Raw genomic sequence first — 12,631 nt, 5'->3', positions numbered from 1 at the left:
CTGCACCAACTGGCCGCTTCTTGTACGCAAATAGTGTAAAAGTATGTATTACCAAGGTTGTGGATCCTCTAGTGAATTTTTATCCGATTTTGATGAAACTTAAAATATATCTTTAATTATATCCGAAATATCTCAGTCCTTTTGATATTCGTGCATTCCAAACCATAACTTCCTGTATTATGGCCCCTGATTGTACGAAAAATCACATTTTTTTTTTATCTTGTTCCCTATCCATCTATAGCAAAATGTGGGCGTATCTTGCCTGGCAACCGCTGGTTTTATCAGATAAAAATTGTGACCTCTTAGTGGACCATAATCTAAAAACATGATTTTTTTGTGCAATCAGGGCCCATAATCCATGAAGTTAAAGTCCAATATGTGTGAATATCGAACGGAATTGAGATCTTTGGGTTATAAACATACATTTCAAGTTTCATCAAAATCGGATAAAAATTGTGACCTCTAGAGTGTCCACAAGCTAAAAACATGATTTTTCTCGTACAATCAGGGGCTATAATCCATGAAGTTACGGTCCAAAATATTCCAATATCGAAAGGAACCGATAAAAATTGTGACCTGTTGAGTGTCCACAAACAAATTGTGGACAGACGGATAGGGGAGACGACAATATACGTCCAAATGAAAATGTGGGCGTATAAAAACTGAACATTTATTTTCCATTCGCTGTTCCATGTATATAAAGCTGTGATAACTTCATCTATTTTATTAAAGAGGGTTTTCAATTTCTGACAAAATGTTGCAGTTATAAGTCATGTAACTCATAGACTGAATAGCAAGCAAATTGTTTTTCTTTGATTCTAATGAAATAAATAGGCTAAACCATTGGAATCAGGATGGCTTCAGGTCATCGGATGCTTTCATTGTTTTTTGCGTATACACATGCAGCTTTCCAAAATAATCTTTTTAAATAAATGTATTTTATTGTTTATTCTATAATAGATACATGTGAACCAAGACAGGAGATACCAAATTTGTAAACCTATCAATATTAATCATATATTGCAAGATAATCATATTCTATATAACACTGAACAAAAATATAACGAAAAACAATAAATAGAAATAAAAACAAGAAAAAAGATACTATCGCTACCCATATTTTGTGACTTCACGACACTGGAATTTTAATAGATTTTTAAATTAAATATCAAGAGTCAAAAGCTATTTATGAAAAAGGGCAGTAACTCTTGAATGAACAATGCAAATATGGTATAATCAAACTTGTTATTAATTCAATCAAAATATAAACAGATGGCAAGTTTGATCGTCCAAAATAAGAATCCAGACATTTTACAGATTTTGAATCTAGGGAAATCAATATAATATTTTCCACTAAAACAAATTTGAAGTTATTCATAAAACTGCCTTCAGACAACTGGAACCTGAATGGGGTATCTAAATTCAGATTTCTCACAATTAAAAAAGATTATAATTCTAAATGAAAGTTATTATGATGGATTAAATGAAAGTTATTATGATGGATTAAATTTCAAAACATTGGTGATAACTAAAGGCAAACTAAAGATTTCGAGTGAGAACAAAATGTGCCTTGAAGGATGAACAGAAAAACAGAATGACACTTGTATCATTTAATGCCCACATAAAATTTTGACATAATATGTCTTCCTGAAAAACCCTAGATTCAAAATAAGCAAGCTTTAAAGTACTGCATATAAGACGGTAATAATAAACTAAGTTTGTAGTTAAGTGTGATGAAATGTGATAAGAACCGAACTACAAATGATAATGGGTCTTTTATAAGCAATACAAGATATGGTCTTTAGCTATTAATCTGTTTTTTGTCTTTTTTCTGGAGGTTCTGTGCTATCAACAGGTTCTAATTTTACATTAACAACGTCTGTAACTAAATTCTCACTACACACTTTATTTTCTGCAACGTTTAAATGTTTAACACACATAATTAACTGAGACCCGTCCTCTGATACCTGAAGTGGTATGGAATTGTTTGCTAAAATTTCGGCATTTTCCACTCTTTCATTATCACTGCCAGTGTCAACTTCCACTATTTCTAATGTCTGGGATTCTGAATTCACTAAATCCTCAGACGTAACTTCAACAATTTTGTTTGTCGTACCAGTGAATGTCTCTGAGTGAGTTGAGGTGAGAATTTGAGCGACTGTCGATGTTAATTTGGAAGAAATGATTTTAAAGAACTCTTGTTTTAATTGTCCAAATTGTTGTGTTAAAGCATCTTTGTGTTGACTATTTAATTCTTGAATGAGTGATTGCATGGTAGTGTCTGTTGAATTAGCTATTTGATTTATTTTTTCTTTATCTCTTGACTGATAAGTTTTTAATTCATCGTTCAAAAGCTGTATCTAAAAAAAATAGAATAATTTTGGTTATAAACATTCGTTGCCTGGCAACAAAACACAGGCCCACTGACTGATATTTGAAGCAAATAGCAGACTAACAAGATTATGGATTCCAAATTAAACTCTTAGTTAAAAGTGTAAGTAAAAAAAGGTTATTCAATTGTCACTCATACTTTTCACAGAAAGCACACATATATAGAAAAGATGGCTGCCTTAGTGTTTTGTGATTCAACTGGGAAAAGTATGTCTTTATTATCTTATTTATATCTATCAATATAGGTTACAATGACATTTTTTTTTGGTGGGGGGGTTACAAATGTACTAAAAAGTCATGCTAAAACAGACATTTGCTAAAGGGGGGGGGGGGGATTTTATTTAAAAAGAAAAACTAAATTGAGAAGCCTGTAAATTCACATCAACAAAAAAATAAGCCCTTTTCTCAATACTTCAGGTACTTAATATAGGCATCTTAAATTTGGTTGCTAAAGTCTACGTAATAACTTGTCTTACGGTAGGGTGAGTATGGAACTAATTCAAGTGAAGTAACACTTAATAGAACAGAAGAATACAACAAACGTTTGATACTTGCGAACAATTGAATTTGGGACAAGTTCCTAAATGATTGGATTACTGCGGTCAACAACAAACGAAATAAGAGCCATCAGAAGAGTTTTTCAAGCACAATTTTCAATTCCATGCTTTTCTGGGAAATTCTAAGATTTTGTGAAACAATGAATATAATTTGTAAACACATACATGAAGTTTTAATTCTTCATTTTCATTTCTAAGTTGTGATTTTTCTTGTTCTAATTGTTGACATCTGTTTTCTAAAGCCTGATAATGTTCGCTTTTATTTTCTTGCCCTTCCTATAAAAAATATTTAATAGATAAATTTTAGATTATTTATATTTGATATTTTTTAGCATTTATTATAAAAACATATAGATAAGCCCAGTTCTGTTTCATTAATCAGATCAAACCATTAAAAAACTCTTGGTAGCTAATTCAAAACTTTTACCACTGGTAACAAAGCAACGATGGCATACATATTGGTGATCATTGCATAACATGTACTGAAATGTTTTAGTATAATATCATTTAATTCACAGTATAAACCTACAATTCCTGGGGAACTAAAGGAGCAATAACTCTCTCTTAAAACTGTAGAGAGCTTCAGCTAACATGAAGTGTGTGAAATAGCTTTATTAAATTTACACTTCCACCGAAGACAAAGCGTATGAAAATATTAGACTAACCTCACAATGGACTAGATGTGTTGAATAAGAACTATCTTCAGAATTGAGTTGTTCTTCTCGTATTATCATAATTGTCTGTCCATCTCCACTTTCAACAGTTTCATTAGCTGCTATAGTTACATGTAGAGCACCATCATTAGATTTACCATTCGAGATAACTATAAAATAAAATTAATTAAAACATAAACTATTTCTCATTATAACAAAGCATTAGATTTACAATTCGAGACCTTACATAAATTAGTCAATATTTACAACACAACATAATTAAATTTTCATAATGTAATTCTAAAAACATAACGCTAACGCTACAATATACGTCCACATTCCAATTCTGCTTTGATTGACAAGGTACTTTGTCAAGAAGGCTAGGCTTTTGGTTTGTTTAGCGTTGAGGGTCGTGCATCAACATCAATAGTTCCTGTCCTTAGAGTATAACTTATTAATAAGTATACCAAGATAATGCATTCAGAATTGTGCCTTTCACATTCCAAAGGCAAAAAGTGGGCGTGACTCTGCTCCTGGGGGTTGAGACATTCACCAAAATCAATAGTGGACTCCCTAAGGCAATAAGGAATACATATGCCAAGTACCGAGCGGCTTCATTAAGAATTGCGACCTGGGAGTCGGCTAAGCAGTTATCCTGAGGCTATAAGGAATACATAACCCAAGTTTAAAGACGATCCATTAAGAAATGTGCACTACACGACGTTAAAGCATATCACGCCGAATTTTACATGGGAGACAACTCTTTAAAGCATATCACGCCAGTTTGACATTGTTAGACGGAGTTATCTCCTCCGAACCAAGTGAAACCGAAGTCTGAAATTAAATCCCAATCTGACAAAAGTACTTAATATTCTTAAAAGACAAATTATTAATAATAAATTTGGTACTAAATTATAATAACGAATGACACCCAAACATAAGACTTTTTAAAAATGTACATCCTGAAAACGCACATGTACTTGCAGTTACATGAATTTATAATTTATTTAGTGTGAGAGAGAGAGAGAGAGAGAGAGAGACATTGTCATTGCAGTACCAAAAGGTCTTTAGCAGTGGGAGGAAAGGGGGAGAAAACGGTGGTTTGAAACGTCAACAAATAACCGGTATAAATACTTCTAACACTTACAAAGCGTTCTGAAAAATAAGTTGAACAAAGGCTCTCAGAAACCACTCACAAAAACCCGAATGTTACATGGGTGACAACTATTTAAAGCATATCACGTCAGTTTGACATTGTTAAATGGAGTTTGACATTGTTAAATGGAGTTATCTCCCCAAAATCGGGCATGCACCCAAAAGAAAAGGGACCAACCTCAGGGTATAAGGAATATGTATTTTAAGTTTCAAGATGATCGATTTAGAATTGTGGCCTGTAGGCGACACACAAAAAGAAAATTGGCATGGCTCTGCCCCTGGGGGTTGGGCATGTAGGGCCTACTCCAAATGATAAGGATGTTCCAAATGATAGGAATGTTCCTTAGGGTACAAAGAATAAGTATATAAAGTGTGGCTCTGCCCCTGGGGGTTGGGCATGTACCCCAAACGATAGGGATGTTCCTTAGGGTACAAAGAATGTGTATGCAAGATTATAAGTTAAGAAATGTGGCCTGTAGACGACAAACAAACAAATACTAGAAATGGGCGTGGCTCTGCCCCTGGGGGTCGGGCATGCACCAAAAACAATAGGGATCTTCCTTGGGGTATAAGGAATAAGTATACCAAGTTTGAAGAAAATCCAGTAAGAATTGCGCCCTGTAGGCGACACAAAGACACACGAAAAGAAAATGGGAAATGGGCGTGGCTCTGCCCCTGGGGGTTGGGCATGTACCCCAAACGATAGGGATGTTCCTTAGGGTACAAAGAATGTGTATGCAAGATTATAAGTTAAGAAATGTGGCCTGTAGACGACAAACAAACAAATACTAGAAATGGGCGTGGCTCTGCCCCTGGGGGTCGGGCATGCACCAAAAACAATAGGGATCTTCCTTGGGGTATAAGGAATAAGTATACCAAGTTTGAAGAAAATCCAGTAAGATTTGCGCCCTGTAGGCGACACAAAGACACACGAAAAGAAAATGGGCGTGGCTCTGCCCCTGGGGGTTGGGCATGCACCCCAAACGATAGGGATGTTCCTTAGGGTACAAAGAATGTGTATGCAAAGTTTCAAGATTATTAGTTAAGAAATGTGGCCTGTAGACGACAAACAAACAAATACTAGAAATGGGCGTGGCTCTGCCCCGGGGGGTCGGGCATGCACCAAAAACAATAGGGATCTTCCTTGGGGTATAAGGAATAAGTATACCAAGTTTGAAGAAAATCCATGAAGAATTGCGCCCTGTAGGCGAACCACAGACACACACACACACACACACACACACACACACACACACACAGACAGGGGCGACGGCATAATACGTTCACATTATGAATGTGGACGTATAAAAAGGATGTACTCCTTATTATACTTCATGAACTAAACTGTTTATTATACTTAATGTACCAGACTGTTTATTATACTTAATGTACCAGACTGTTTATTATACTTAATGAACCAGACTGTTTATTATACTTAATAAACCAGACTGTTTATTATACTTATACTTAATAAACCAGACTGTTTATTATACTTATACTTAATGTATCGCACTGTATATTATTCTTAATGTACCAGACTGTTTATCATACTTAGGTAATGTACCACACTATTCATTATACAATCTACTTGTATATAACTTTTTGTCATATTTATGTACCAAACTGTTTATCATACTTAATGTACCATAAAACTAACTACAATCTTCCATTAAAGATACGGAAACTGTGTGTTTTGATGACATATTTGGACTAAAAACATAATCAAACTAATTAATCTATCAAAAATTTGCTTCAAATCCCTCTCAAAACTTTATACTTGCGGTGAGATCCCACAAGCTATAAATAAACTGTTGTTAGAAGCATGGACCTTATAATACATGGACTGGTTACGAGAAGCAATATCGCTAAATGTCTGCCGTGCGAGAAAACACGAGAGAAGCGAATAGCGATATTACTCAATGTCTTTGCTAATTAGCTATAATCACCCGTTTTCATCGTTCGTTTTGTATTATAAGGTCCATGTTAGAAGTCATTACTGTCTCCTCACTTCAGTGAGGGAGGGTCCATTTTTCAGAATATATTTTTCATTACTTAATGACCATTTACCATACATATTGAGTCCTAAGTAAATTCACTATTATTTTCTGTCAATATTTTTTTCTGTTGTTTAATTGCAGAGTCTTTTGTACGCTGACACCCCTCATACTCAATGTTCCCAAACCTGCCTAACCATTTGATCAAGAAATAACAACCGCTCCCACAGTCAAGCTGGTACACAATAAGCTGGCAGACAACAGTCAGGTTGCCAGTTAGTGATACCTTGACATTTTTGCCCACTGCTTGCCCCATTGGTATTTTTTGGGTAATCCAGTATTTTTCTAGTAAGACTGGGTGTCTATACTTTACATAGATACCAAATTTGCCATACTTTTATTGGAAATAACTACCTGATAAATACTTTCGGGACAATGTATCTTTAATACACTTTTACATAAACTGTATTGATATACCTCAGTAAATATGTTATTATCACTATTTAATTCAGATGAGTAAGGATATTAAAAGTGTAGATCAATAGAAACATCATTGGTATATCAATCAAAACTACTGTCTGAGCCATCTACTTTTTAAATTAGAAATTCCAATTTACTCCTAAACAGAGCAAAAAACAATTCTAAAACCCATACCACTGAACTTAGTGTTATCTTTGGTTACTTAAATTTTAGAGTTGATTTTACAATAAAATATTCCCATAAATAAAAATGCTCCCTCTCTTGTTACATAACAACAGTAAACCCCCAACTGAATATCAGATTGGTTTTGTCTATAATGTGATAACACAGACATGGTTATGAACAACATAATCGATGTAACAAAGTAACATTTTTTTTTATTTGAGAACATTTTATTTTGGAAAACAAGTTTTAGAATGGTTTACTGTAGACTTTTGGATATTCTCCTTGTAGTAGTGTTTTGTTTGATTAGATCTAATTCCACTTAAACACTGCTGTCCAGACGAATAATTAGTATCCCAATTTATGACTGGTTGACAGTTAGGTAAACAACCAATCAATTCAAGTGTAAAAAATCAATTAACACCAGAGCTCTAAATATGTTAACATAAAAATTTATAATGGCAATCACAGCTACATTACACCACAACACAATTAATGTATTATCACTATCACTATCAGCTATTAAACAACTCAAAATAGAATATTGCAGAAAAATGAATTGTGTGACAAACAAGACTATCAAAAACAGCTGAAATGTAAAAACTGATGTCGGGCCACCTAACAGTGGTTTCAACAAACTGGATAGAATCCAACTCCGACTTCCAACAATGGAAGAGGAGACAGATTTGATTGGGCGATAGGGGTGATGGCTTGGGGGTGATGATTTTCCCTTTCAGAAAATGCCAAATTCCATTTTAAGTATTTTGAATTCCATTATTTTCCTGTTTGAGACTTGGGAGTTGACCATATTCCATGCTATTTTATTACAAAACTGATCATTTTAAACCAATGATAAGAAATATTGAACTGTGAATGACTTTTAATGTTCAATGACTAGTTATTCTTCAAAGTGATTTACCGAATTAAATAACAGAATATTACAACTTGTGGGCTCGTTTCACCTTTTAAGCAGACAAAAGTCATTTTTCTCGGCTGTTGGTTGCAGCCATGATTTATCTGTTTCTACGATAATAAGGGCTGGATTCACAAGACCACAGCATATTTGTGATGTCACATGGTTAAAGTGGATAAACACTTGTCACAAATCCGACAGTAAAAAAAAGAAGTGAATGAAATGATTTTTACTTTTATAAAATGACTAAAGCTTTTTTAAGACATATAGATATACATTACAATACTGAATTCAACTACAAAGTAATTGTACATAGGGATAAATGGAAGACAGGTTTTCGTTTCGAATAAATTTATGATTCCAAAATGATGAAATGAAAGTAGCTTGATACTAAAATAGTAATAAAACCATATGATATCGACAATAATTTCGATTTTAATGAATAAAAAGATAAAATACCTGGATAATTACAAAATTTGTTTTGAGTTTTTGTTTAATATCAGCAAATATCAGCTTTTCTGTCTTTTTTCTGTGTGAGATTTCAAATTCCATTTTGAGTGCAGATTTCCGAGATTTCCCCCTACAGACTCTGTTAAAAACCCAACTTTTGGTTTCCACTACAGCAATGACTAGAGAGGGAATTCTGGGCCATTGCTTCAGGAAAATGACTTTTGGAGTACATTCAAATTTCCAATTCAAAAAGTGCACGGCTCAGACACAGACAGTAACAGTTTAATCAACTTCTGGTTGTGAAACAGCTTTTACATTCTCTGATACAACACCCTACATGTCCAGGTACTGGGTGAATTACTATTAGTTAGTATTTATCGTAACTAAAATTGGCAGGTAAGTTCTACTGTTGCAACTCCTAGGAATTCTTCACTATTTTCCATCTAGATCACAAACCATGTTTTAATATATACACCCACATCTTTGATGGGCCACCTTTAACAAACTGATTATAATGGTAAATCTACTAGACTATTTACCTGATTCTGTATTTAAAGGTGAAGCTATACAGGCAACAGCCTGAGTCAAAGCTGGATGAATAGAATTATTCTCTAAGACTAGTTGATTTGCTGCATCTTGGTTTTCATTATTATACTGAGCAATAGATTGATTCAAATCCTGTAACCAAATGCAATCATTTTATATTTTAAAATACCCTTTTGAAATGAGTAAATGTTAAAAATACACACCAGGAGTCAAACTTTAAAAATCTAGAATTTATTGATTAACTTATTGAATGACAAAAGCATCTGCCTGCATCAATTAATTCATTCCCACTGCACCTGTCTGTACCGAATAACAGTCTTGCACAGAAAACATTTCAGAAACAACAGTACTACTAAGGCACTTCAATTAGCTTCATACAAAAATTAATACTTAAAGATTAGTTACCTGAGTAATTTGTATTTGAAAGGTAGTTTGTGGATTTCTAAAGTGGGTTTTATAATGTTTAATTGCCTCATCTCTCCTATTAAAACCATTTTTACATTTATAACAATGCCAGTGAGCTCCCTTGAATTTCTTCTCACCTTTGATGACACCAATAATATCACAGTGATCACAACATCGTAATACTTTTAAGCCTGAAAGTAAATAACAACCCATAAAATCATAATATGCTTGTTTCTAGTCTAGTCTTCAACTGCTTGCGAAGGCAAGAAATTAAACTATTTGTTTGCCAAAAAGAATTTACATTAAATCCTGTAAACTGAAGAGCAATTTGGAAATATTGTGGTCATAATTATGATTAGCAGTTTTAAAAATTTCTACCATTTTCAATGCGATAACACTTTTTCAAAATTTTATAACCACTCTGCTCTGTGTAATAGACCTTCGTAAAATTTCAACCCTTGCGTCGAAACGAATAACCTGCGGATAAAATTTTGACCCACCTGCACCGACATGTAAGAAAATGTTGACACTGATAGATTCTGATGGACAACCGACATTTCATTCATTTTCTATCCGCGTTGCCGTTCAACCCACCTACCTAGTTCTGCAGATGAATTTCTTGTCTGTTTAATTTTAACAGATTACTTTACATGTAATTCAATTTATGCTTATAATCGTACCTGCAAATTCAATGCCCTTATCAACATGTTTTACTCGAAAATGAGCCTTTAGGATAACTGGATCTTGATAAACTTCAGTTCTCACACAAAATGGACAGTGCAGATGTGGAGGTTTGTATGTACAAGATGTGGATTCACATGGTGTTGGATTAAATATATTCTCTGTTCCTTTAATTCGTACGCTAGGGTGAGCCTGAAAAATAAATAGGTAGGCTTACACTGACTGTGGTTAACTAGACTTATTAATCAACACATATCATCATTTCATCACCGAAAAAAGTTGTCAATAACCATATACAAGTACCTGTACCTGTCTTGGTTTTAGATGATTGTCTTTTGTGTTCTTCAGTCTCAAGAACTTTACCTGCTTTATTTGTAACAACTAAGTATTTCACCTTTAATTTCACTGCTTATAAAACACAGTTTTGCAACAAGCTAGGTAGACCATATTTACAACTCAAAAGGAACCCCGCCTTACTAAAAGAAATACCCTTTTTTATGTGAAATGAACGGTACCACCACATTTCGGTCTACAGTGCCATTTCTGACTCAACACATGCAACCTTTTCGGACTCAGTTTGACAATGGTTCAGAGTTACTTTCAAGACAACTTTTTGGACTCGGTCTCACAATATTTCAAACTCGGTTTCGGACTCAAATGTTTAAAAATAAAAGACTTGAATATTTGTGTGATATAGTAACCTACATTTGTAGTAACAGTTGTTTTTTTTTTTTTTCGTTTATGTGAAGCTGATAGTTGTCTTTTGTTTTATTTAATTGATCTCTAATAAAAGATTAACACTGCTTGTTCTATTTTGTTTCATCGGTTAATACTGAACTTGACAATAAATTATTGTTGAAAATTTGAGTAAATTTAGTAATACTTTGTTGACTTCTTTTATCAAACAATAAACGAGCTTGATTGACCAATCACTGCTAATGTTTTTATAATTGTGAAAGCCTAATTGTCTTTTACGTGAAACGGAATAATTACAATCAATCAACACAAAGCCGCCATTATCAATGATTGACAAATTATGTTTTTACTCCTCCACCAAAGAACCTTAAGGTTTCTTTGCACTCACTACAATAACATCAGGATTATCGATTAATTAGCTTTGATTGTTTTGGCTGATTATAAATTAATTTGTCAGTGTGTTCAAATTTCTTTTCAACTTATTCCCAGAGTCCGAAACGTTACCTACCGAAATGTCACCTGCCTGAGTCCAAAACGTCGAAGACATATTTTTGGGAGTTCGAAATGATGCGGGCACTAAATGACATATTATAATATGGTACTAGTGGCAGCTAGTGGTAGTGGTATAATCAAATGAACCCTACGGCCAGATAAGAATTAGAAAACATTAATATTTATCATCATCATGCAATTAATGTTTAAAACCATGCAATAAAAGTACAAAATCTACACGCACATGCTACATATTATTGTACAGGTAGGCTAAAAAAAAATATACAGTGATGAGCAGACAGTTTCTGTTAGAAAAGTAGGCTACGAGTAGGCCTACCGAGTACCGTACTCAACTTGCTTGAGACAGTTTATAAATATTTGTAGAAAACAGTAGAACTCAAGGGAAAATGGAGACGAATGAAATGATAGCATGTTGGAAGGTCTACATATATAATCTATTCTTACCGCAAACGCAAAAGAATTCATGTCAAGAGCAACTTTCTGTGATATCTTTCACAATTTGTTTATTCTTGGTGTGTTATTGTTGATAATTTAATTTCCCTCCGTATATCTTTGTGTTCACGTCATGAAAATTACGGTAGCAGGTTTAGTGACGTCACACTTCTTGCATACCGTGAAGTCCGCTAGGTGGCGATAATTGTACAGATATTTTGCGGTCTAAGAGAAATAACTCTTGTTATCTCTCCTCATAACCAGGGTTCAGACTGTTAATCTTTTTCTCCACAGATGCCATTCCTTGGCCAAAAACCATGGACATTATTATACAAGGTCCCTAAAACATTTTTTGAAACATTCCGATGATCACCTTAATCCTGATAACCACAAATACCCCAACACGCCCTGATCATCTGATTAAAATTACTAGAGTTGTTGTATGACCTTTTCGATTCTCTAGTCTAGACTCTACTTAGAGTTAGACACCACTAAAGTCTAATAATAATCTCTAGTAATAATATTAGCTTATTTAAATTACTTCATGCTATGTCTGTTTTAGACCTAATCGTTCCCCTCCCCACAAATCATAAATATTTGCCA

General features: G+C 33.9%; 1 protein-coding gene across 1 annotated transcript; it reads right to left on the bottom strand.

The window, feature by feature from the left end:
* Positions 1-671: 671 nt before the first annotated feature.
* LOC126824840 (uncharacterized) lies at positions 672-12,229 on the bottom strand. The gene is made up of 7 exons (XM_050554234.2): positions 12,041-12,229; positions 10,387-10,579; positions 9,707-9,897; positions 9,295-9,433; positions 3,614-3,771; positions 3,114-3,224; positions 672-2,360 (listed from the first exon to the last, which is right to left on the bottom strand). Exons 1-7 carry the CDS (start codon positions 12,059-12,061, stop codon positions 1,809-1,811), a joined length of 1,365 nt encoding a protein of 454 aa, XP_050410191.1. The 5' UTR covers positions 12,062-12,229; the 3' UTR covers positions 672-1,808.
* Between the last annotated feature and the right edge of the window lie 402 nt (positions 12,230-12,631).

This window comes from Patella vulgata, chromosome 6 (genome assembly GCF_932274485.2).
Source record: "Patella vulgata chromosome 6, xgPatVulg1.2, whole genome shotgun sequence".
Lineage (NCBI taxonomy): Eukaryota > Metazoa > Mollusca > Gastropoda > Patellidae > Patella > Patella vulgata.
Note: the sequence above shows the minus strand (reverse complement) of the source record. Positions and strands in the feature narration are given on the sequence as shown.

Bases quoted from the DNA above. Each gene is read 5' to 3' on its own strand.
- LOC126824840 (XM_050554234.2), bottom strand. From the start codon at position 12,061: ATGAATTCTTTTGCGTTTGCG. The intron at 9,898-10,386 runs GTACGATTATAA...ATTTACTTTCAG, and splicing joins TAAGGGCATTGAATTTGCAG to GCTTAAAAGTATTACGATGT. The intron at 3,225-3,613 runs GTTAGTCTAATA...TATTTTTTATAG, and splicing joins CACATCTAGTCCATTGTGAG to GAAGGGCAAGAAAATAAAAG.